Genomic DNA, 25,769 nt, shown 5'->3' with positions numbered 1-25,769 from the left:
AGATTGAGATATGTCAAGTTATATTGGAGATTGCTTAAATCGTCTAGTAGACATCGTAATTGTACGTTTTACAACGTTTTACGTTTGTACGATTGTTAAAACAGACTGGCCGACTTATTCGACTTGACTACGTAGCCGGATAGTCAGTCCTTGCTACGGAGGATTGGTTCGGATGGGATTTCGGTCCGGTCTTGTAGCGTGTTGCCAGTGCCGCTACCATCATGCCACCGGGCATGAATATGTTGAATGTTACTGTTTAACAAATACGAACTTTTAGTATTTTTTTTTTGTATGATCCGAACCCTCGGTGTTTTTCAAATGTCAAATATTTTTCAATCCAATAATCTGATGCAATAATCAATAATATAAAAATTAACAAACTAAACATTTAACCGAATGTCAATCATTATCAAATGTTACTGTGATTTCCTTGTGGCAAAAAGTAACACGAACCTGTCCAAAAACCGCATTTGAAAACCACTATTGCTAGCTGACAATTTCTTTCAGTACTGCCACCGATTCTGGCGTGATCTGTAATAAAGCGCCCCGTTTACCAGATGACATTGCTCCAAACCATTGAATTCAATAGGTATACCACAGAATGCAAAACGTGACAGTGACGCCACAAAACCCACAAACAACGTACCCGATGTTTCGGACCAAACAAAATGCACTGAGTGCGATACGGAAATTGGCTTGGGGTTAGTAAAATACAATCATCGGTTTTACACCGTTCGCCCAGAAGATCATCAGAATTGATTGCGCTGGCAGTGTTTGGTGTTTTGAAGTAATTAAAACCTAATGGCCATGCCTTCGCAACCACGCAACAACGTGCTGAAAAGGATGCGGATGTGGTGCACCGTACGGCCACATGTGTTGTACGTGATTTTGCTGCATCCGCTTCGATCTGTATGTAGTAGGAAAATACAGGACCGTGCTAGAATGGCACACTAGTCAAAGTGTATTCTGCACTGTGAACATTGTTTGCAAAAACATTTACAGCTTAATTCGCATCGTAACATCGGTACAAAGTTTTTTGCAGAGTTTCAAAAAGCTTTTCAATCCCTTCAAAGATTGATGTGCAAGTAAGAGCTGCCAAACTCCATCTTTGAAGTTGCAGTTAACTTTGTTGGTATTTACTGTTCTTAGATAATTGAAATTAATATTATTCGAATCTCTTTGAAATTTGTTCTGAATAGTTGTATAGATGTTTCGGAAATAAAACACAACTAAAATTTCTACAAATGATGAAAGCTTTACCTAATAGTCCTAATTAAAGGTTTTGAGCCAGAATAAAACATACAAGGAAGGAACGTTCAAGATTTAAAATTGCTTAAGTTGGGTAACATGAAATAATTAAATGTCTAAAACAGAGGTTTAACGTGGGATGAGCTCAGATGTAGATCACCCAGCCCGTAAAGTTCTTTTCGATAGTCCGCATGGACAGGAGTTTAGAGGACTCCTGCAGCAAGCCAAGACCGCGAAGCAGTTGTAGCGCCGGATAAGTAAGTAAGTCTCATAAACAACTGACTGTAAGGACACTTTTTCCAATGTGCTTAAAGTTTCCCAGAATTTCCCAAAATAACTACCAGAAATTTGGGAGTTTGAATTTGAATATGAGCAAATTAAACGCTGGTTCATGGTAGCTAAAGGTAGCGACATAACTCCAGCCTTTTTAAGAAAGTCTACAGCGGAAATTAGCACTAAATTATCTTAATTGGACTTCTCGCTTACACTGTCTCTCTAAAACATCCCGAGTTAAGGAAAAAAGGTTTTCTTGTTTCCGTGCAAAGCAACCCAACTGAAGGAAAAATACTTTTCTTTGAATTCACTACAATAATCGCTGTATATACGTGTAACATGTGTGCGTCTCAACAGTCGAACATAGGCAAAATTGCTATGGCATTGAACGTCTCTTCCAAGCTCGGAATTATGCGTTCATGCATATACAACCAAAGAAAAAGTAATGGCCTTGCTTACTCACCGGATTTGCCTGCGTTAAAAACATTGCAAACGGTTGCACTTTTACTCGTATGATTTCACTTTCATCCGACAAGTGAATCAACTGATGCATTCGGTTGCCATGTGCTATGTTTCAAGGTTGCACATGTGGTAATTGTTTTCACAAAAATCCAAAACTTTTTCTCCTCTAGTGGCATGACTCTAAAGTTGATGAACATAATTAATTATTTTACAACATAGTTATATGAGCCAATTGCTTCAATGTCTTACATATGTTAACCATACTCCAGTAGCCGTACTAACTTGTATTGATGAGAATGGTTTAATACATATTTAACACAATACTCTAACGTTAAAATAATGTAATATGCAATTAAGAATTGCAACGAATTTCTTCAATGGAGACAATTTAAAAAAAACATAAATTACATCACTTGCTCAAATAGCGCAACTGTTATAGCATCGTTTAAATAACATGTCCTATTAGCTCTAATATCCGATTATTGCTTTTTTAGCACATCCGTGAGAATGGCCTGACCATATATCTAGATTAAGTTATATCGATGCTACTTAAGTCAAAAAGTAAGTAGAAACTATATAAGAAATAAAAAAATGAAATTGAAAGCAGGAAAACATTTAATTTCATTCAAGACACAAAAACAATCTATCACAAATTCAAATAATGCATGATGCAACCAATGAAAAGAAACATACATTTTCAGCTAACCAGGGGGGAAATGGGGTGGTGGAAAATCCAGAGTGTATGCATAAATCCAGTCCGGTTCATAGGACGAAAAAAACGAAATCGACTTTAAAAAAATCCAAAGTCGACTCCAAATTTGACGCCAGATTGCTTCGGATTTGACTCCAGATTATTCCATTGTCAATATTGGCGACGATACGTCAAAACTGGCGTCGATACGGCAATCAACACCAAACATGAAGTTAACACCAGCTTCTACACAGAATTTTCAGCTTTGTTTCTGGGGTTTTCAAACATTTTGTAAATGAGTTTCTCTCAGTTTTCCACAGATTTCAGATTCATTTCAATCCACAGATATAGTTTTCCTAGGATTGCATAGCACTGATCCATAGACTTACACGTAGCATTCCAACGAATTATCCACAATTTTTTAAGAAATTTGCTTTGAAATTAATTATAAGGAATTGTTATGTGCAGTTTCGTAGAGAATTAAACAGGTTTGTCAGAGATTTCACTACTTTTTTTTATCGTTTTTGCATTTTCCGTCCGTTCTATAAGAGTTGAACTTATCGAAATAAATTATCGATTTTTTCATTACAAACTTAGCAGTGCTGTTAGAACCTTTTAGCAGCCTCGTGCTATTTAGATGAGTGTAAAACGTTTATTCCAAGCTGAATGATACGTAAATCACTGAACCAGCGAGAACCAATACCCATTACCGATAAACAAGTTCACGTCACGATCACTTCACTTTATGTAATTGTAACCGAACATTTGAGTTTAGTCAACTAACAGTTTGGTTTACCAATGAATTAGTTTGGTCGTTAATGTTTTCACTTTGTCGTGGCGTACGCGCAGATCATTCTCTGACTCTCTATGGTCCACAATAATAAGAAATACAACACTTTGCTAAGATTGCCAAGAAAGCGAACGTGACTTATAATAAAGGTTGTGTTAAGTGTTAAAGCAGGAGACGCATCAGTATTAAATTAAAAGTCAGATTTTACTGAACCACTCACATGAATCTGGATTGTACATCACGAAAAAATATAGATCATTTTGAAGATGCTCATTTTTTAATGTTTCGCCGCTAAACTGTGCAGCTTCAGTGAGCACAACATTTCGTTACTTGCTAATCTTAACGACCCACACAGATGGTAGACGAAAGGTTGCATACAGCGTTAACTGATTCTACAGATTTGTCCACTCCAGACTTGTCGGCACGGATCACTCTGTTTTCTTATTTACACACTCTTGCGACGGCAATTGCCAACCAGCTAATGATAAAATAAGTTGTAATTATGTTTTACATGCACTTGAGGAATTTTATTTATTCGTAAAGTGGTTTCCTGGGATGTTTCACTTAGCACCAATTTTGCTCACTTATATTCACACTTTTGCCTACGTTATTAATCGATACACACTTTAAACTTATTTTGGAAAAAAAACTAAGGCAATTGAATTGGAAGAACTAAATAAATGTAGTTACGTGCCATAATAGTCAGAATACTAACAACTACTAGATACACCAACAAACTCGATTTATTTTGTTAATCGTGCAACATTGGCATTCCAGTGAAAGAAACAGAAATTACTAAACTGTACGTAAACTTCAACGCAGCGGTACACAATTCTGCAAAAAAATGCATCACCAAACAACACGCGGTTACCACTAACACTCGTTAATTTTTGGTCACTAGGGCGGTCGAGAAACAACAGTGCGGCCGTAACACTCTGCCAGCCGAGCAATAACTTACAACCTTACAAAAAAATATTAATCCACTCCCCTACCACACACACACACACACACACACACACACACACACACTTGCTCCACAAGGGGATGAATAATAATATCGATGGTTGGGTGGGAGTTGCAAAGACCCCGACCGCAACGCACACCTTCGTCAAAACCACACACTACCTTCGCAACACAGCGTACCGATACACACCTTTCACGCTCGCAACACACCGGAGGTCTATCATGAGGTCGTATAGCGAACGTGTGAACCACCGAATAAGAAAACCCTATGCTCACCTTTGAACGTTCACTGAGTTAGTTATATTTGCCGGTTTTGCACGATTGCAACATAAACGCTTTGCTGATTTTTGAGACCTCTATACAAGACACAGCACGGGGAGTTGTTGCGCCGTTTTGTTGAGACAATAGGAGCACGCACAACCTTTCGCTAACACGATCTCAGAAATACTCACAGACACACTAGACCAGTACAATACGGTATGCCATTAAAGCGACAGCATCAATTCCAGGCTACTTTGGTTGCCACTCTCTAGGAATTGCACGCTGAGAAGAAAAGAGAGAATGCAAGAGCACGTCGCTTTCATAGGCAGCGGTACCATTTTCGTGCGAGTGCGTGCGAGTGTGACTATGTGAAAGGGAGTATGTATACCACAGAGATGTCAAACCCACGGCAACGTAATTCTACATGCCTACTGATGGAAGTCACAAATTGTTTTTACTCCAATGGTTATGCGACTTGAAGTGATATTTACATGCAAAACTATTTCAAAGTATGTTAAACATTGAGCTAAACGCTTTTGTAGCCAATTATTTCACAAGAAGCTCTCTCTAGCTCGCACTCTCAATCTTAAATTTTTACTTAAATTTACTCCCGTTGATGCTCTCCTTTTTTAACGAATCCTCACTCTCTTTTTCATAGCAATGTTTTGCCATTCTCTTCGCACTGGATGACTTAGAGGGTGGAATGTTGTTTATGTTTTTACTCTCGCGAATCGCATAACATTTCCACTCGCATGGCGCTACCGATAACAAGGGGTAGGTTAGGCAGCTTGAGGCCATGGAAAAACTGTTGCTTTCGCCCTTCGTTACCCGCAGTACCGGTGAGAATTTCAATAAAACATATAGTCACAGCAGTGTGCTAGGTAATCATGAAACAGAAAACCATTTAGAATGTGACTATTCGAGCTAGCACACATCACATGGCATTCGAAGTAAGAAAAATGGAAGCTTCTTTACCTTTTCAATTTGTGTCCGCTACCATATTTACTCTTTAATTTGCATGATCCACACGCACATAACTTGGTTTACCAGACTAGTTTCGAATTTGGATATTGTCTAATTAAATAACTAATGCGATAGAGAGCAAAATTCACTCAGCATTTCCATCGTAGCATAGCAACAGTTTGAGAGAGAACAAGGAAGAGATGGTCCGCGTAAAGATGTGTATGAGGTGTCGTTTTGGAAAGTATTCAAAAAGAACGGCCAAGATGTATTGCTGAACATGTTCTTCTGAATAATAACACAATGATGAAAGAAGTAATGACAAAGACAAATTTCTATTTATCGATCCGAATTTTCAGGCTGGATCCTGTTCGCAACTAACAAAATTCATGATAAAAGCAGATTCTATATTTATTTCCATACTTATGAATTGATATCGGAAAAGCAACTAATTTTAACTATTGAATGCATCAATTTTCATTCGTTCATCCTGCATTATAATGGAAAAACTGTCTATAAAAATAAAATTTGCAACGACTAATTTGCAATTATCTTTGACATTGCAAAGCAAGTTTGACATTCCATTCCCAAATAACATTTTCACACTGCAATGCACTGCAGTTCGAAAATTTTCGAAATCTCATTTGTGGGTATCCCAAATACCGGATCCCATAGTGGTGAAGTTGTTATTTAATATTTGAAGCAGTAATAAAAGCTCATTAAAAATGTGATTCCCGAATCCCTCTGAAGTAAAACATACCCTGAAATATTTCGAGTTTGTCGTTTACCGATATTTCCCTTCTATTAATGTAATAAGAAATAACGTTTAGGTAAAAACATATTTGGCCACGAGTGTGTTGCGTTTCGCCCAATGTGAGCGTACCCCGATTTGCACAAACAAAAAGTACAGAGGAAAACCACATACAATATACGAGAATGGCGTTGATGTGACTAAGGAAATTGTTTGAAAAAGTGAACTTAATTGCGTACAGATATAGTTGAATTATATATTGAAACCCATCGTAATATAGTGCAAAGTACGTTGCTGTATCGCTGTGTTTCCTTCCGTCCCATTAGGGGAAAAAGGTGGTTGCGTATCGTACCACTCGGTTACGGACAATAACTTGCACACATGCACATATTGTTTCGTTGTGTGCCAACAACAAGCTTTTCCTTTGCCATTTTCCAAGTCAGTATTTCTTCACTTCACTCTAGACGCACTTCAGAAAAAAAAGCATTTCCGTTGGACTGTTTGTGGTTATGTATTTTGTATGTAACTAAATTAACGTATGTTACGCGTTTGTTGCGCATCGACCTACCAGTGACCCTCGCGATATTCGCGTATGAACATTGCATCTTTGTATATTTATATTTTTAATTGACCACGAAAGGTGTCGACGGTAACAGCTCTCAAAAGTTAAAGTGCATAAAATGGCCGATAAATGGGTTGGCAAGTCGGTGTCGATACACTGTCGCAATGATATTGGCGTGTTTCAAGGCATAATTAAACGGGTCACCCCATCTGTGGTGGTCATTACGAAAGCGGTCCGGAATGGTATACCCCTAAAGAAGAACAACGTGGAGGTGACCCTGTGTGCGGCGGATATTGCCAAGTTAGATCTTATCTCATGCAGCAACGTGCCGAGCATTCCTTCGAAACCGGTGGCCACTGTGGTAGCCAATTCGGGCATGGTAACCTCACTGGACGATCAGTATGATGGGCTGAAGCTGATGAACAACGGCAAGCAGCACCAGTCGCAACAGTTTCAAAATGTCACCGGCAGTGCATTCAAACTGGCCAGTAAAACTTCCGCTCAAAACAAGTACGCTAATAACAACCTGAATAACACGCAGGGTTCCAACAAGAGCACCAGCAATCCCATCGACATCAACGGTCCTGCATCGAAATCAGCCCACCTGACAGCGGCGTCGGTTTTGTCCACGGGATTTGTTGGCACATTCGGTAATGGACGTCCAGTTCCTACGAGCCAATCGCTACCGTACTCCGATGGCAGCGCGAAGAAGCCTGGCAATGGCAATGGGAAGATGTCGCGCAGTCGCAAGAATCTGGCCAAGGACAGCACTTTCGGATCGCCAGACGACGATCCGCTGATGATGGATGTGGAGTTCGATTTCGAAAAGAATCTAGCCTTGTTCGACAAGCAAGCGATCTGGAACGAAATCGATGCCAACCAAACGAAAGCTTCCGAGAGTGATCGTAAGCAACGAAATGCTGCAAATTCAGCAGCTAAAACGAAGTACCGCCACGATGAGAATGTACTCGTGTCGATACCAGCTCAATACAGGCAGATTGAGATCAAGAGTACGGGATCGGATGCAACCCGCGATAGTCAGGATTATGTTACGGACGAAGGTCTGGTGATACCGTCCGTACCGGCTGCATTACGCCATACGGTAGAGGAGTATGCTGTAAGCATGGGGTTGTCGCGTGAACGGCAACACGATTTCCTAGCCCGTGGTGCTACTGAACTGGCACTTCAGCTACTAGGTGGTTCGAGACGTCTGACGCCCAACAATCAGCATCAGTGGCCCAAGATCGTGGTCGTGTGTGAGGGTACATTGGACGAGGTCGGTATATCAACGGCCAGACAGCTTGCCAGCCACGGCCTCGAGACGGTCGTCTATTTGTCTTCATTAACGGAAGCAACGCAAAATAGCTCGGAGGTACCATTATATATGGCAACGGGCAACAAAATATCGGTTGATGTTCACAGTAAGTGACATTTTTAGGCAGACTGCTTAAGAAGGAATAGGAATTGTTTGACAAAAAATATTAATACTTCTTCTCTTTAATCCATTCCCTTAAAGCTTTACCTCCGTGCGACCTCGTGATTGCTTCGGTGCAGAATTCAAAGCTTACAGATCAGATGCGTAAATGGATCGGCTACAGTCGGGCGCCAGTACTAGCGATCGATCCCCCGGGTGTCGGACTCGAGGGTGTGGCAATCAAATGTTCCATACTACCTATTTTACCGCTGGACGGAATCGACCAGAATGATGCTTGTGGACGTTTGTACCTGTGCAACATTGGAATACCAAATCAAATCTTCCACCGTGCTGGCATCAAATATAAAAGCCCGTTCGACAAGTTTGTCATACCGATCCACCGAAGAAAGGACGAATAATTCACCCAGAGAGAGATTAATAGACAACGTTTCAGTTGGGTCAGAAACAGTCAGGACTAATTATTTTATTTTCACTCAATGCATCTAATTCGCCCCGTGTGAACAAACCAGGACAGCACACCTACGCATTAATAGAATCATCCCGCAGATAAACATGGTTTGGTGACCAGAAATCTACTAGTGAGATGTAAGAAAAACAGACAAATGTTTTAATAAACTTAAACCAACAGAACATACAAACAGTAGAAAAGCGAAATAGAAAGTAAATCCCATCAACAACTCCAATAAAACCAAATTCACTCAACACACAAACTCCCTTTCGAAGACATCGTAGTTTTTACTCAAAATAATTCTGAGGGGGTGAAGTTTTTTAAATCTCTCTTTTTTATTGGATTAAACGTAATAGAAATTTAGTCCCATTTTTCCTTTGTTTGCATGTTTACTCAATTTTATTGTAAAATAACATGCGTATTCATTATAACAGTGGTAGGTATATTTATTCCCACAAAATTGATTTCTTAGAAATACTGTCCTTTGTTTGTGGCAGCAAAGATATAACATAAAATAGCTTAAACAAATGATCCTCCTTGAGTAGCGAGGAGCATGGACGATCTCGCCCAAATCCTACATTTCTTCAACCGGTTCCAAATCAAATATATTCAGTATCACCTTCAGCATGTCGAACACCGCCCGTATTAAAAACAAACGGGCAAACATTACCGGTTGCAGCCTGGGTCTGTTTTCGGTCAAAATTCTCACTCTACGATAGTATTTGCTGAGGCACTTAATCAAGCATAGGGTAAAACTTAACATGTGGTACGGGGCGATTTGAGGGGACTTTCCATAGCCGATCGTTAATCGGACTACGTACGGGAAGCGGATCAGGTACGCGTACAGCAACTGCCATTCTTCCGGTTCGACGAGCAACGAAAAGTTTATCTCATGCACGGGAGGTATGTCCAGTTGCACATCCTGTTCCACCAGTATGGCATGCTTTTTCAGAATCGTGGCCAACCGTGCATAATTATACAGTATGAAGGGTGCCCCCTTCGATGTACAATGGTTACGCATTATCTCCTGCTGAGTGCGCATATCAATCACGTTGGCATGCTTGGTTTGCAGCATATCTACTATGGCCGCGGAACGTCCCAAGCTCTTAACAAGCTCCTGTAGCTTAACAGCATCGGGTATGCGCAAACCGTAGCGATGTAGTGCCGTCAGGTGCATTTCATCTGCACGCAGCTGAATATACTGTGCCGCATTCTGTATCTCATTCCCCGTCAGTACAGCTCCACACAGAACCGCCACGTACGGGTTTGGTGTTGATTTGTTCCTTTGATGAACGACCTTTACATGCGTAACGTCGGAAGGCATCTCGTTGTCGTTTAGGTCAGTCTTCTCAACGATTATGTAGCCACCGTGCAGGAAACAATTTTTGATGGTCTTCCTCAAGATGTTGGCCCGGAATTCTCCCATCGAAATGGTGTCACATTCGTCGGTGGTTGGTTCTTCGATGTAAACTTTTTCTCCATTCGTTGTACTTGCATCCAATTCCCACTCCTTGAGCGTAAGAGCCACTCGAAATGCGGTGGCGCGATCAAACCAAATATGTGCACCGTTCTCCACGATCGAGATGGACACAATCGGAAGAGGCCAACATTTGCTGGCCACTATGAGGGCTTGTTCGTCCACATGCAATTTGCTGTCGGTTTTGCTCTTTACGAGCAGGTCGCCCATGTGCAATAAATTTTTGTCGAACATTTTAAGAGCTACCGAATGACCCAGGTTTTCGAAGTAATCGCACAGCAGCTTTTGCGTTTTGGATAGAATTCCATCCATTGTGATCGGGGTTTGTGAATGCGAAAGTTAACTAAAGCTGAGCTCCACAACCAATTAGTTTGAGCACCACATCCGACGGTTATAGAAATGACGTTTGTTTGCCGATTATAAACACTACATGACATTTCTTTTCCAAAAGATTGCTAGCGCCAAGGTAGGTATAGCCAGTGCCAAGGTGCCCCATCGTTTGTTTTGCATACTTTTCATTTCGTTATCGCAAAAAACCACATAATAAAAAACTATAATTACCAAGCACAAAACAATATCATGAAAACGAACGCAAATTTGATTGTATTTGAACAATACCTGAAATAAAAATCGATATATAGAAACCTTGGAACTTTTGTTTCGCATCAGCTGTCAATGGTGAACTGCAAAAAAAAATACGACCAAAAGAATATCGTGCGGAACGGGACTGAAGGGAAAGAACATAAAGAAATTAGCTCGATTCCCCCTGCTACGGCGAGAATTCTGTTGCGTTTTCATTTCCGGTGTCGATAAAAGTGTGAAAAAATTTCATCAATTGGACGATGTAGTTGATCCCCGTGCGGCATGCGATTAAATGCAAGTGTGTGCAATTTCTCTGCATGTGATTCATACGGCAAACTACGGGCAGAGAACGTACATTCCTGTTCACAAGATTAAGCCCTCGGGGGGAAAAACTTAGTTTGCAGCTACGCCTTGGCAAAAGAGAACAACAAACGACGAAGCGAAAAGCCTAAATATTGCGAGAGGTGTGCAATTTGCAGGGACGCGAGTGCATCATTCATCTCAACCGTATGTGAGATGCAGCAGCCGTCTGGAGCTCTATGAAGGGAAAAGGAATGGTTATTTCCTTGTTCCCATCCGACGTAATAGAACACATTCCCCTGTACTCCTGTGTTTCGATGACTAATTTCCCCGATCGTATCATTCGCTGCATCTAATTGATCGTGTTTGTAGTGCAACTGCCTAGTGCTGTTGCATCTGAGGTGCACTTTGCATAAAGTTTAGCACAATCGGGTATGCGATCACAAATCAGCAGCATCCAGACAACGTTTCAATCGCCGCACGGTTCTTCACTGTCTGGCCTACCGGCGCTAACCATCGGTTCCTTCATGACACCACAGAGGCCACCCCGCAGGAGAGCCCAGTCCATGGGCAACTCGTCCTACGGTTCGAGTCCGGCTCTGTCATCACACACTCCCCGTGGATCCCTTTTTACCGCTGTAAGTAGATAGTTAAGGGGCAAGTTGATTGTATCCACCGAGGACAGCACACTAACAAACGATCATATTCAACGATATCATGTGTTATTCCGGATCAAAAATCGTCAACCCTGCGAAAATCACAAAGAAACAATTTTTCCTTTACGCCGGGCAATGGCCAACCATGGTGTATGTCTGACTTGTATGCAGCAGTCGTCCGTTTGTTGTATAGCAGTGTGCAAAACAAACGCTTTCGGAAACAATCTTAAGCTCTAGATGAGGGATGATAGCTATTCAATGCACTGATAAGATAGACCGAGAAATGGGAGTACGCTACTACGAAAAAAATGCTTGTTTGAAAGATCAAGCATCTAAGCGTGACATGAGTGAGGTAATCAAGGGTGTCGACCAGTGTATCAGTATCTTTTCATGGCTGGTTGGTTGTTTAGCCTACGAGAGAGACTTTAAATTTTCTTCACAGACTGAAAAGCACGAGTCTTTCCATACTGAAATGAAATGAAATATAACAGTTCCCTTCTAATTAGCCTACACAACAAAGGTTTACACAAAGACACCGACCGCCAAATTGCAGCCCAAGAGTTCAATTTGAACGTACCAACATGTTCCCAAATTGTAGCCAAATTGTAAAATTTAGCTTGGAATCCTAACGTTAGGGTCACATATACTGTCGTATTTACCTGATGCAAGTGAATAAAATACATTTACTTTATCGGTTTCGTCACACGAGTATATAAACAACTCATAACATTTATCAATATATATATATCGTCGCGCTATTTGCTAAACCGTTAATGGAGGCGGCCCGGGGGCATGATGGTAGCGGCGCCGGTCTTCTCACGAACGGATCGGACCAATCCCCCCGTACGCAACACTGAATATCAAGCTACGGATAAACAAAGTCACAGAAAGCCAGAAATGGCAGGCCTAGACCTCTTGAGGATGTTGTGCCGATAAAGATTTGCTAAACCGTATAATCACATTTTGCTAGCCTGCGTAGTTATTATGAGCATTGATATTTTTATATATCGTAAGTGTGCATCAGGTTACGCTTGGTAAATTAATATAAAAGACACAAAAGGCACGGGTTGAAGGAAACGGAAAAATAAGGCATGTCTACATTTCATTGGTTCAATTAATTGCTCCATGCCATTCATTGATTACATTTAATTGCAATCGATTCATGAAGCACAGAAGCACTGCCACCACCGCCGTTGACAAACTGATAAGATAAGCAGGAAGGTGGTGAAGATAACATATTAGCAAAAAAATATTATATTCAATGCACTTGCACAATTGCACGTGAAGCGACAAACACAACCCAAATAAGATCACGTGAGACGTGATGAATGTGATGAACTGTGACCAAATCCGAACTTCGGTGCCTCAACGGCTAATGTGTGAGGACATTTTTATATCACTTCACTATTCAAATGTTTAAAACTCGTGTATATTTTCACGTAATTCATAGCAGTGTAGTTCAGGAACAGCATTAGCTTTTGTAACGTTTCAATCGAACGTATGCTGCTGCGTTGGCACTTAGCGCTTTCCCCGTCACCAGTAAACGGGACTGAATATCCGGCTATGCAAACCACCGAGCGGGAACTAACCGCTCTTCGCACATAACCGAACGTCTGTACCACTTTTCCACGCGATCAATTGTTCCTGTTGCGTGCGTAGATGCAAGTTGTGTCTGCCGGTCATTGCCATCGCAAAGCCACACATATACTGTTGCCACAAATATTTCGAACAAAAGTTTGACCACTTATCTTCCGTTTCCCCAAAACCTAGACGTGGTGTCCTGTCTTATTTACGCGAGGGTTTCGCTACCTGTACCACCATCTATTACTAACATGTGATATATCTAAACGCATACCGTATCTTTCTTGGATGGTATTCTAAGATTTGGGTGGGTTTCGACCTATACTTACCAACTCGTGTTTCCAGAGTTAATCTATCAATGTACAATCTATCTTCATCGAGTGAAGTACATAACGCAAACACGGTAGACTTGTATTTCACTGTCCATTTTTATAATCCATTTTTCACTGTTCGACGTTAAATGTTATCCCTTTTCGACGTTATCGTTTTTTTTATCTTTGCGGTTATCGTATTGATCCCTGTCGGCATTAAGACGGCATTTATCGCTTAATTCCATTTGGTTTAACTTTTAAACCTCTAGATAAAACGTCACGATTGTGCGTGGTCGTGAGTCAACGATGAAATTGAAGGAACAATAGTCTGCTATAATAACAGACTTGTGTGTTTCTGGACCAGACTCGTAGATATTTCTCTTCAGTAGTGACGACTCCTTCCAGCGCAAATCGTCGGTGACGCAGGATATACTTATTATTCTTAGTTTAACCAACCTGTAAAGCATGGGTGGCGCGTGGAGTTAGGCGTATTCCCCCACCACTTTGCACTTATCTGCCATTCATTATCACTGATAAGCTTCGTTGGTTGTTGCTTTTCGGAGGCGTGAGATCTAGTATGTGTGACCTGCCGAATCTTGAATTTCCGTGCCATTGGGCAGTAGTAGTAACACGAATGCGAATGCTGACGAGTTGTTTGAGGTGAGACGGACGTGGGTGCTTGGTGACACCGTTGGAGTAGTGTGAAGCGCAGCGAAATCTTCGCATTCACCAACACCAATCTATAAACACCGACTCACATCACGCAGCATAACCGTCGGCAGCAGTAGTAACAACAAGCGCTTGCTAAGATATCCTCCGCCTGTAACGCACTACCACCACCATCAGTAGCCGGTTGGCGAGATACGGGAGAGTTGTGTAGTAGAACCAGAAATAGCTGCACGGTGCTCGGTTGCTCGGACGGCCTCGGTCAGGCTCCAACGCTCACCAAGGAGGGGGAGAGAATCATTTTTTCACCATGAGTCGCTGATCGGTGCGTGTACATAGTTGCGAGCAGATGTTTCGGTGTCGCTGTCAAACTGGCAGTTGTTTCAACCGGATGAAAAACGCATTTACCAAAGTTTGGCAAGCTATTCCCGTGTAGCTGCAGTGTGTGCAAAATTAGTTAAAGTGATGGGTTGACAATTCTTGCCCCAAAATAAGTGACAATAGTGAAAAATATACTAACGAGAATTGAACCGATTAAGCAACGAGTTGTGGTGTCAATATTATTCTTTTTCATCCCAACGGTGATTCCCCCTTTTCTCCTGGTGATTGTAAGCAACAACGATCTAATGACGAGAACCGGGATGTTGATCAACTTGGTAGGCATTGTCAAAATTAGTCTGATTGTGTGTCTATAAACCCCAACAGGTTACAAAGGCTGCTAGCAGAAACAGATTGTGATTTCGGCGATGTATTTAACAGTAGAGGGATTTGCTTGATAACACACCTCACCATCCGGGGGAATCATGGCAAATGGTAGAATTATCAACTCGGTGAACATTGAGCGCTGTTTATTGATTAGTTTTTGTGCAAATTAACCGTTATTCCCATATGACAATCTTTTTGTTCCAGCAACTCTTGATAATTTATTTCTTTTCGTTGTTCTCTTTGCTGTTGCATCATCATTGTGGTTGTATTCGTGGATCATTATGGTTCATGGTGATGATAAAAATAAACACTCCTGTAGAATGATGAAGATGCATGCTACGTGCGCATCAAAGTACTGGGAGCAAGCGGGTTGGCGAAAAAGGACATCTTCGGATACAGTGATCCGTACGTGAAAATCGAGCAAAACACCATCACCGGAGACGTCAACGTGGACCACATGGTGACGAAAACGAAACGCAGGGTAGGTAACATCGTATCAGTTTAAGATTTTAGAAGATTAAGATTTTTCTAACCTTCTTTTGTAGACGCTGAACCCGGTCTGGAATGAGGAATTTGTGTTTCGCGTTGAACCAAACGAACACAAGCTGGTATTTCAAGTGTACGATGAAAATCGGCTAACGCGTGACGGTTTTATGGGACTAGTTGAGCTAACACTGATCAATTTACCTCACGAAAACGATAGCCGTACGATTACGCCGCAGCGATATACACTGCGGGCCAAGCGCCAGTTCAGCTTACGCCTGGCGACTAAGGTACGCGGTACTCTGGAGCTGTACCATGCAATCATGCGAAATGATGACCCGGCTATCGGTAGAACGCGTTCGGCAATGAGTGTTAGTAATCGTACATCCGCCACGAGCACACCGGTTGCAGTGCATCGAAATGCAGGATTGTATCCGCAGCAACAACTACCGCCAAATCATCCCAGCATCCGGCCATATCCTCATTTGCCTCCGTTGCCACAGCCAGACCCATTGCCACCGGGTTGGGAAGTACGACAGGATCCCGTAGGTAGAATGTATTACGTAAATCATATCGCAAGAACTACTCAATGGGAGAGGCCAAGTATTGTGACTGCGCAACCGGGACTGAACGAAATGGTGGCCGCGTTTCAGCGGCGTTTCCACATCAGCAACGATCCGGACAATGAAGGCAGCGGTAGTAATAATACGAGCATGGTAAGACATCCCGGAAGAGTAGAATAATTTATTCGTTTTTACGTTTTAAGTTTTTATTTATTTCCACGATATTTGTTTGCATTTTGTTGCGCCCAACGATTTGATATAGTTTTCCAAGAACCAAGATTTTTGTCGTGCATTAAGTATTTGTAACGCATCGCATATGATCATCGAGCGATTGCTCCTCTGTATAACAGTATTATTGATCAAACATGTCGGCCAAAAACCGGCCGAAACATGAACATGGCGATACGTAGCTCTTCTAAACGAACCTCTATGTACTTTTTTTAAATAATTAACAAGTTAAAAAACTTATATAAAGCAGATGCATTTAAACACCACAATGGAACCATCTGGTTCTGGTTGTTTTTGAATATAGAGTAAATGTAAGATATATTTTATTTGTATCATATTGCATTCGATGATACAAGACATATTGTCTTGTTGAAAATGTGATGTATCAAACAGCACTTTCAGTAAAAGATTCTACTTTTTGCCGTTGTGGTAGCAAAACGATTTTGTATATATTTTTCAAGAATATCATCACATAGAGAACTATTTCTCTCACCAACTTCTGATCGTAGCTCGCCCCAAGAGCATCTCTCATCTCACTGTTATCCCGCTTGCACTTCCCATTATTTATCGCTCTCCCATTCAAGGCCGACATTGTCAGTATTACTTCGGAAAATGGTGAAAGCGGCGGAACGGCCAACACGTCATCTATCGGCATCTCTTCACCAATGTCCCTGCATGCAGGTGATGATGCTTCCGTAACCACAACCGAGCGATTGGGCAATGCATTACGTATTAGTGATGCAGAAGTTATGGGCATTTCGCCTTCCCCGTCAAACACTTCTATCGCTAGCAGTGCAAACAGTGGAACGATACGCCCCATACGTCCAGCACCTCCACCGCCACCGTCTTCGTCAACATCCTCAGCCTGTGCTAGTCCAGTCGGTACGCCGGTGCCCAGTCAACGACGTCGATCGTCACCAGGCAGCAACGCAAATGCACTCCCAGCGAACGAAGAGAGTGGGGAGTCATCCTCGACTACGGCGATACCGCCTGAAGTTGAGAGTAATACTGTATCTTCCATGTACTCTGCCAGCACGGTAAATGGGGATGCTGAGGCTGAAAACACGTCCAATGCCCGGGAGGTTTGTTAATAATGTTCCTTTTCCCTTAATTTGCGCATGGAGAAGGCACTCGCAAGTTTGAAAGTTGTTGTATTTTTACAAGAGCTGCAAAATGCAATCTTGCCCGTTCTATCGTATCTCTAACCCTACCCATTTGTTGTAGCGTTTTGTGAAGCTACCTAATACTTACCGCTACTTCATGCTTTTATGACCTGTGTTTGACAATGATTTAATGTATTGCAATAAAAACACATTGCAGTACAAAAGAGAACTCTTTCTGATATGATCGGCATGGTTTCTGGTTACTAACAGCTAATATTTCACATGAAATTTTGTGAACAACATTCTTTTTATCAAAATTATTGTAATTATTTCTGTCCTCTTTCTTGCTTTCCATCATTCTCCCTTCTTCATAACTGTGCTGAAGGCGCACATGTAGTAGGTGAAGGTCTATATTTTAATTAGATTTTCTTGTGCTAGTCTTTTTTTTCTTTTATTATTTTTATGTTTCAAGAACTATGTGTAAATCGTCAACATCAAAAAGAATTATTCACACATATGTTACATGCTAAGAGGTATCAGGACATTAAAATGTGTTACTAAATTGCGCATTGCATAATTGACACCTTTGTTGTGTTGGCAAAGTTTGTAATGTTTTCCATATTCAATTTCGCTCCAGGTCAGTGAGACTGCATCGTCTTCCAGTGTTGGTGAGCAATCCCGATCGGACTCATCGATTACTTCCACCGGAGTACAACCGTCAACTCCAAGCCATCCTTCGTCACCAACACCGGCCACAGCAACAAATACACCAAATGCTACCGGTCTACCGCCAGGCTGGGCGGTACAAGTTGCTTCGAATGGGCGCTTATTTTTCATCGATCACATTAACAAAACCACCTCGTGGGTTGATCCTCGAACGGGGCTTGCAAGTCCTATACCGAGCGCTGCCAATGATAGTTCCGGCAATGCTGGCAATGTCGGCTCGACCGGCGGAGCAAGCGGTAGCCGCGGTGATGCACGTTCGTCGGACGACAATCTGGGCTCACTACCGGAAGGTTGGGAGGAGCGTGTACATAGCGATGGTCGAACATTCTTCATCGATCATAACACGCGCACTACGCAGTGGGATGATCCGCGGCTTTCGAATCCAAAGATTGCTGGTCAGGCTGTACCGTATTCGCGCGACTACAAACAAAAATATGAGTACTTCAAGAGCCAACTGCAAAAACCGAGCAACGTGCCAAACAAGATCGATATCAAGGTGCGAAGGGCTTCAATTTTGGAAGATTCCTACCGTGTGATCAATTCGGTTACACGGCTCGATCTACTGAAGACGAAGTTGTGGGTTGAGTTTGAAGGTGAAACTGGGCTGGACTATGGCGGGCTGGCTAGAGAATGGTTCTATCTACTATCGAAAGAGATGTTCAATCCATACTATGGGCTGTTCGAGTATTCAGCGATGGATAACTACACACTGCAGATAAATCCAAACAGCGGATTGTGCAATGAAGAGCATCTTAATTACTTCAAGTAAGACAACGTGTGATTCAGATCGTGGAGGACTTGTGTAAACAATCGGTTCTGTTTCTAATTTAATTTCTTTAAGGTTCATTGGACGCGTTGCAGGAATGGCAATCTACCATGGGAAGCTGTTAGACGCGTTCTTCATTAGACCATTCTACAAAATGATGCTTCAAAAGTCCATCGATCTGAAGGACATGGAAGCAGTGGATACTGAGTATTACAATTCATTGCTTTACATCAAAGAGAACGATCCAAGTTCCCTGATGCTGACCTTCAGTGTGGACGAGGAAAGCTTCGGTACAACGAACCAGCGAGAGCTCAAACCAAATGGTGCGGACCTAGAAGTGTGTAACGATAACAAGGACGAGTATATTCGGCTCGTTATCGATTGGCGTTTCGAAGCTCGCGTTAAAGATCAGATGCAGGCCTTCTTGGAAGGCGTTGGTTCGTTGGTCCCGTTACATCTGCTAAAAATTTTCGACGAGAATGAGCTTGAGCTGCTGATGTGTGGCATCCAAAGTATCGATGTGAACGATTGGAAAAAGAACACCATGTACAAAGGAGATTACTATGCAAACCATGCGGTGGTACAGTGGTTCTGGCGGGCGGTACTATCATTCAACAATGAAATGCGTGCCCGATTACTGCAGTTCGTAACTGGTACCTCGCGTGTGCCTATGAACGGGTTTAAGGAACTGTACGGTTCGAATGGTCCGCAACTGTTTACTATCGAGAAGTGGGGAACTGTCAACAATTTTCCACGTGCGCACACCTGGTAAGAATCGGATTATTTTTATTACAATTTTATAGTGCATTAATAATTCATATATTAATATTTCAATGATCGTTCACAACACTCTTCTTTATACTTCATTCTTCTTACAGTTTCAACCGTTTAGATTTGCCTCCATATGAAAGCTATGCCCAATTGAAGGAAAAATTAATCAGTGCAATCGAGGGCAGCCAAGGATTTGCCGGTGTAGATTAAATCAGGTTTACCTAAGAATTGCCGAAAACTGTAAGCCATTGTTTGCTATTCGCTTACAGTGCACAATGTGTGTGATCTTGACGCGATTATAATATTGTATAAACATTATTTTGCTCACATTTACTTTGTTAGTGTAGCGTACGTTTGGTGTGCGTGAATAAGTGGGATTCTAATTGTTTAGCGTCATTTTACTATGCACCACAATGTTAAGGAGTAGAGGCTCTCATTCTAAAGAGGAATTGAAAGTATGTGGAAAGTATACGCACATGGGATCCAATGTGTGCGACACAACATTCCATTGTTAAAGAATAGTGAGGACTATGTTTAAAGCGGATTTTAATCAGGAAAAATAACAACCATGAAGAAAGTGATAAATTGAAGGGCACACCAACTGAACTTGTTCGAGAATGTTAAGAAATTATGAGAAGTATTTCAAAGCAATTGGAAGGCAATCGATGATACAAACAAAATCTACTATTTTTAGGAGAATGTTATCCTAACGGTATTGAAATACAGCCATAAAACTTTGAACTTGGCTGCTTTCCATGTTTTGATAACATTAGTGCCTTCAGATACGTTTTTTGCTGTCCTTCATTTGAAGATTTAAAGTAAGCATTTGTTTTTAGTAAGCTGTGTATCAACACTCTTGATTGTAATTTTAAACTGCGTTATGCGTTTGCAGTGTAAAGGATGAGAAATATAATGAAAAGCTATACTCTTAAGGCACCTAGGTTTGCGTACATCACACACCAAAAAGTTTGAACACATGATAAAGGTTGTTAGTAGACGCTGACGCATGGATGGTCGGTGAACCTTTGCAATAATTATACGAGAGAATTTATAAAAAAAAAAACTGCGGTTCGTGAAACCTTCATGCGATGAAAATCCGTGTATTATTTATCCGATACGAACCTGCAACTTAGAAGAAACTGCAGGAATAACGTTTTGGGCAAATCGATTATTACTTGTCGATCCAAAGTTCACAAAAGCTGCAACAATAGCTTTATGTTATTTTCTGAGTGAATTGGATCAATTGCTGCGCACAACGTTAATCGTGATTCTAATGCAACTACGTAATGCTTGAGAAATCCCGCCCAATCACAGGTGACCACTATCACCTTTACGCCTATAATCGTAGTAAAGAACTATCTGCATTGATAGATGCAATCGCGCTAGCTGTAGAACGTTAGTCGAAAACAGATATCGTATGCAATTTATTTGCAACATTGGTATATATTTTTATTCCTTAGCAATGAAAAACAAAAGAAACTAGCATAGTATGAAAATAGTAAACTAAGTTAGGAGTTGGAGGATAATGAAATTGAAATACACAAAAGTGATGCTAGTTGTAAAATTTGGTAAAAAAAAATAAATAAATCGGTTGCAGGAAATAATTCGACCATGGAATGTGCGTGATCTTAAACTGTGGGGGTTCGATTGTGCACATCCAATGTCTAACCGTTGTTTCTCTAGGGTACTACAACTGGTACCACGTATACTGTATCTCTACAGGTTACAGCTGGTTTTTACATACAGCCGTATGTTTCCAATTGGTCCTCACAAATATGGGGCAGGACTATTGTGAGTAGTCAAACTATCAGGTAGAGGTATGTAAAGCTATGGTTGAAATCTCAACTTCCAAGCCAATCGGACATGATGGAAATTCCCTTAATTTCCATACGGAAAAGACCCCTAAAATGACCTGATTACTACCTATGCTCTTTTTTATTTCTATTATCGAGAAAAGAAACAACTATGAACTATTATTATTTCTTCAAGACTGAACCGTGCGACACATTGACTGAACGGATTCCTTTACCGTAACAGCAAAAACCTATATACACCTATTTAATTGTCCTGCACTGTAACAAACCAAGTTTCAGTAACTGTCATCTACACAGATCCGCCAGGAGAAGTAAACAAAAAGAAACAGAGAACGATAGAGATAGCCTCTCTTCACGGTGTACCGCACTAAATAAAGTCGGTTTAGAAAGATTCTTGGCTAAAAGTTGAAGTGTTTTGCTCGTTGTCGTTAGAAACAAAGCAAAATGCAATATTCGCACCTGTTAGCACTTTGTCTGGTCGGCTTAGCGCTGGCTCAAAACGTCTCTGCGGACGGCAAGTTGAAGATAGGTGTCAAGAAACGCGTCGAAAATTGCACCGTACGAACTAAGAAGGGTGATCTGGTGCACATGCATTATACGGTAGTGAACGGATCTAGGCTGCATGTTTCAATTCATACCACTAAGAGCGAATTTGGCCTTTCGGGAATGTTTCTTTTGTCTCTTTCAGGGAACGCTTCAAGATGGAACAGAATTCGATAGCAGCATTCCTCGTGGTAGTCCGCTTACATTTACGCTTGGAATGGGCCAGGTCATAAAGGGATGGGACCAAGGATTGCTTGGAATGTGTGAAGGTGAGAAGCGGAAGCTGGTCATCCCTCCAGAGCTGGGTTATGGAGAGCGCGGTGCCGGTGAGAAAATTCCACCCAACTCGGTGCTCATTTTTGAGGTAGAATTGGTGAAAATTGAACGGAAAACAGAACTGTAATTTCGTGAAAAGAATATACGCTTTTCTGAGTTCTCCTAAGTAATCAAGCTGGTATATTATTTATTTTTGTTTCTTATTGTTTTCATATTTTGTATGATTATTATTGCTAGAGTGCCATTATCGCTACCATGTGTATGTGCTAGTATTTCTTTATGGCTTTCCTTATTAGAGCCAATCGTTGTTTGTGGGCTTCGGTCACGGTCGCTCTCTTATACGGTCTTAATTCATCCGTACCAAAGCCAGGAATCCACATGTTCCAGTTGCGTTCTGCGAAGAAAAGAGGCCATTATTAAACCCGTATTTCATCTGGCTTTCATCAATGTTAAACCCACCTAGATGCAACTGTACATCACGTACTTCTACCTTCGCGACCTTGCGATGTTTGGCTAACAGGCAAGCGGCATTCACCGTGTTCTCTACAAAATCGTCCGCTATTTGTAACAACAGCTCTTCCACCTCTTCGTCTAGCTGTTCCGTAGGGTCTATTTCGCGAACCAGTTCCTGCAGCCGAGGTTTAGTTAGGAGCTGGGTAGTGCTATCTGTCCCACTATTGCCAGATGAAGATGTTGTGCCAGCTGTGGAACCAGTACCAGAAGTAGCTTTTGTACCTGTACCGCCGATAGCGTTTGTCGTTCCTGTCGTGGCTGGACTGCTTTGAGACGGTGAAGCCATACTGGGTTGTAAGTGTTGCTGTGGCAGGTGAAATCGTATTTTATCTTATTCACCAACTATAATATAAATAACATGAATAAGCATACAAGATTGGGCGAAACACGATTTTCTTTTAAAAGTACTACCACGATTTTGACTCTTCAAAAGCATCAAACAATACACGAAATTCATAATGAAATAGGTTACACATCTCAACTTAATCCAAAAGATCTATTCTACTAGCACCAACACTGGCAACTTACAGTACTGGTACTTACTCAGAAAATCTTGAAAACAGAGAAAATTACTGAATTAAAAGCGCAACCTCCTAGGGCTGTAGATTCTGCTGGCTTGGATTGTTTTGTACGGATTTGCAGTATGACACTAGCCTTCAATTTGACAGTGGCAGTGTTTGACATCGCGTGCCTGGTGGTTCTAGTTAAATTGAGCTTTTTTTAAAATAATCATATCAATCAAAATTTTTAAAAGTCGCAAGAACAGGCTTACAATTCATAACTTATGTGATATTTTTAAATTCCTTTAATATTTGCTGAAGGAGTGAGATTCAATAACGACGGATCGACATGGAGCGATTTTGATTGCACATGGTTTGCATGTTTGCAGATATAGAAGTGTATGCGTGTACCCCTGGCAATGTTTTGATGGATCGTGCAGTTTCCAGCGGCTGCTAGAGTTGTGTGTGTAGTATCAAGTTCTCTCGATTAATATTACGTATCAACTCTCATTTTCGGTCGATTAACCTTGCAAGCATCTCGCGTTTCTGGCGAGCATACGAACGCAGCAACACGGTTCCAGCCTTATCGTCCCTGTCAACAAGAACAGCAGCAGCAAACAGGTGGCCCTTCACAGACACAGGTTTGACGTAATCAAAGTTGAAATAATTTAGTTTAGCAACGATTTTGCCGTTTAATAAGTGTAATGTTTTTTTTACAGGAAAAATGTCGTTGCTACGTACTTTGGGAAATGTGTTAATTAAGAAGACAATGTTCGCACGGCCAGCTCGTTTGGCGGCCTCTGTAAAGGTGAGTTGAACAGACGAACATTTCATGGTTCGTTAAATATGCACTGCATCAATTATTCCCTGCTTTATTCGACCGCAGCACCTTTCGTCCGACACTGCACCGTTGCAACAAGGCGCTGGTAATGGTTCCGTGCACGCAAAATTCCCCGGCGCTTTGGAAGCCTCTTTCGTGACAGCCCCGAAATTGGCATTGCCGGAAAACATGGATCCCATTCCTATCTATCGCGTGATGAACAGTGAGGGCATGATCGACGATCCGTCACAAGAACCGAACCTGGAACAGGCAACCGTACAAAAGATGTTCCGCGACATGGTGCTATTGAACACCATGGACAAGATTTTGTACGAATCCCAGCGCCAAGGGCGTATATCATTCTACATGACTAATTTTGGCGAAGAGGCAAGTCACATTGGTAGCGCAGCTGCCCTCAGTCCAGAAGATTGGGTGTACGGACAGTACCGTGAGGCAGGGGTGTTGGTTTGGCGTGGATTTACCATTTCGGACTTTATCAACCAATGCTACGGAAACGCCGAGGATCTTGGCAAGGGTCGTCAAATGCCGGTGCACTACGGTTCGCGGAAACTTAACTTTGTCACCATTTCTTCTCCGTTGGGCACGCAAATTCCGCAGGCGGCTGGAGCGGCTTACGCGTTCAAACTACAGCCTAAGAACCAGCGGTGTGTTATTACGTATTTCGGTGAGGGAGCTGCATCCGAGGGCGATACTCATGCGGCTTTCAATTTTGCGGCTACTCTCGATTGCCCGGTCATCTTTTTCTGTCGCAATAACGGCTTTGCCATTTCTACACCATCCAAGGAACAGTATCGTGGAGACGGTATCGCTGGACGTGCCGCCGGTTACGGGATGGCTGCTTTGCGATTCGATGGAACCGACGTGTTTGCAACATATAACGCTACCAAACTCGCCCGAGAATATGTCCTGCGAGAGAACAAACCAATAGTGCTCGAAGCGATGGCTTATCGTATAGGACATCATTCTACGTCGGATGATAGCACGGCTTACCGTCCGGCCGATGAGTTGGAAATTTGGAACACGGTTGAGCATCCAATCACCAAGCTCAAACACTATATGGTTCGACGAGGGTGGTTTAACGAGGAGAAAGAGAATGAGTTCGTAAAATCAATCCGCAAGCAGGTGCTGTCCCAGATAAACCAATCGGAACGCATTCCCAAACCGGACTGGCGCGAAATGTTCCAGGATGTTTATGAGGAAATACCGACGCATCTCAAGGAGCAAATGCGTATGATGGAGGAACACGTAGAACAGCACCGGGAGCACTATCCACTAAAGGATTTTAAACAATAGACGGTCAAACGGATATCGTGCGCATGGTCTTACACTTCAGAACCTCGTTAAAAAAAGTGCATTTATTAGCTTAGTGAAACCAAGCAACAGTAATACTGTTCGTGACTTCGAACAGAAAAGACGTACAGAACGATATTTTTACGGTCTGTTCGCGGTATCGTGTGTATCTTGTGCCTAACGGTTTTTTGCTTAAAGCAACTATATACATCTGTTTACTTCCAATTCAT

At 41.8% G+C, this 25,769-nt stretch overlaps 6 protein-coding genes across 6 annotated transcripts; 4 read left to right on the top strand and 2 right to left on the bottom strand.

Moving 5' to 3' along the window:
• The first annotated feature begins 7,079 nt into the window (after positions 1-7,079).
• LOC128707867 (enhancer of mRNA-decapping protein 3) lies at positions 7,080-8,794 on the top strand. Its single transcript, XM_053802826.1, has 2 exons — positions 7,080-8,382; positions 8,478-8,794. The coding sequence occupies exons 1-2, from the start codon at positions 7,080-7,082 to the stop codon at positions 8,792-8,794; spliced, it is 1,620 nt and encodes a 539-aa protein (XP_053658801.1).
• A 624-nt stretch (positions 8,795-9,418) lies between these two features.
• Positions 9,419-10,633, bottom strand: LOC128708279 (DALR anticodon-binding domain-containing protein 3). The gene has a single exon (XM_053803240.1). The coding sequence runs from the start codon at positions 10,631-10,633 to the stop codon at positions 9,419-9,421; it is 1,215 nt and encodes a 404-aa protein (XP_053659215.1).
• Positions 10,634-11,637: 1,004 nt separating this feature from the next.
• Positions 11,638-19,972, top strand: LOC128709472 (E3 ubiquitin-protein ligase Nedd-4-like). Its single transcript, XM_053804471.1, has 7 exons — positions 11,638-11,841; positions 15,442-15,603; positions 15,668-16,321; positions 16,981-17,478; positions 18,137-18,990; positions 19,067-19,759; positions 19,870-19,972. The coding sequence occupies exons 1-7, from the start codon at positions 11,638-11,640 to the stop codon at positions 19,970-19,972; spliced, it is 3,168 nt and encodes a 1,055-aa protein (XP_053660446.1).
• A 2,048-nt stretch (positions 19,973-22,020) lies between these two features.
• LOC128718998 (peptidyl-prolyl cis-trans isomerase FKBP2) lies at positions 22,021-22,522 on the top strand. Its single transcript, XM_053812619.1, has 2 exons — positions 22,021-22,176; positions 22,265-22,522. Exons 1-2 carry the CDS (start codon positions 22,021-22,023, stop codon positions 22,520-22,522), a joined length of 414 nt encoding a protein of 137 aa, XP_053668594.1.
• Positions 22,523-22,661: 139 nt separating this feature from the next.
• LOC128719438 (transcription initiation factor TFIID subunit 12) lies at positions 22,662-23,194 on the bottom strand. Its single transcript, XM_053813063.1, has 2 exons — positions 22,855-23,194; positions 22,662-22,789 (listed from the first exon to the last, which is right to left on the bottom strand). Exons 1-2 carry the CDS (start codon positions 23,192-23,194, stop codon positions 22,662-22,664), a joined length of 468 nt encoding a protein of 155 aa, XP_053669038.1.
• A 704-nt stretch (positions 23,195-23,898) lies between these two features.
• LOC128708220 (2-oxoisovalerate dehydrogenase subunit alpha, mitochondrial) lies at positions 23,899-25,542 on the top strand. Its single transcript, XM_053803180.1, has 3 exons — positions 23,899-24,029; positions 24,128-24,216; positions 24,295-25,542. Exons 2-3 carry the CDS (start codon positions 24,133-24,135, stop codon positions 25,540-25,542), a joined length of 1,332 nt encoding a protein of 443 aa, XP_053659155.1. The 5' UTR covers positions 23,899-24,029; positions 24,128-24,132.
• Positions 25,543-25,769: the final 227 nt, after the last annotated feature.

The sequence above is a fragment of the Anopheles marshallii genome, chromosome 2 (assembly GCF_943734725.1).
Source record: "Anopheles marshallii chromosome 2, idAnoMarsDA_429_01, whole genome shotgun sequence".
In the NCBI taxonomy this organism is placed as follows: domain Eukaryota; kingdom Metazoa; phylum Arthropoda; class Insecta; order Diptera; family Culicidae; genus Anopheles; species Anopheles marshallii.
This window is presented reverse-complemented; position numbering and strand designations above follow the sequence as displayed.

Coding starts and splice junctions, on each gene's coding strand:
- LOC128708220 (XM_053803180.1), top strand. CDS start 24,133: ATGTCGTTGCTACGTACTTTGGGAAATGTGTTAATTAAGAAGACAATG. Junction 24,217..24,294: donor GTTTGGCGGCCTCTGTAAAG/GTGAGTTGAACA, acceptor ATTCGACCGCAG/CACCTTTCGTCCGACACTGC.
- LOC128709472 (XM_053804471.1), top strand. CDS start 11,638: ATGCGATCACAAATCAGCAGCATCCAGACAACGTTTCAATCGCCGCAC. Junction 17,479..18,136: donor ACACGTCCAATGCCCGGGAG/GTTTGTTAATAA, acceptor ATTTCGCTCCAG/GTCAGTGAGACTGCATCGTC. Junction 18,991..19,066: donor GAGCATCTTAATTACTTCAA/GTAAGACAACGT, acceptor AATTTCTTTAAG/GTTCATTGGACGCGTTGCAG.
- LOC128708279 (XM_053803240.1), bottom strand. CDS start 10,633: ATGGATGGAATTCTATCCAAAACGCAAAAGCTGCTGTGCGATTACTTC.
- LOC128718998 (XM_053812619.1), top strand. CDS start 22,021: ATGCAATATTCGCACCTGTTAGCACTTTGTCTGGTCGGCTTAGCGCTG. Junction 22,177..22,264: donor TGGTGCACATGCATTATACG/GTAGTGAACGGA, acceptor TGTCTCTTTCAG/GGAACGCTTCAAGATGGAAC.
- LOC128707867 (XM_053802826.1), top strand. CDS start 7,080: ATGGCCGATAAATGGGTTGGCAAGTCGGTGTCGATACACTGTCGCAAT. Junction 8,383..8,477: donor AATATCGGTTGATGTTCACA/GTAAGTGACATT, acceptor ATTCCCTTAAAG/CTTTACCTCCGTGCGACCTC.
- LOC128719438 (XM_053813063.1), bottom strand. CDS start 23,194: ATGGCTTCACCGTCTCAAAGCAGTCCAGCCACGACAGGAACGACAAAC. Junction 22,790..22,854: donor TGATGTACAGTTGCATCTAG/GTGGGTTTAACA, acceptor TTTTCTTCGCAG/AACGCAACTGGAACATGTGG.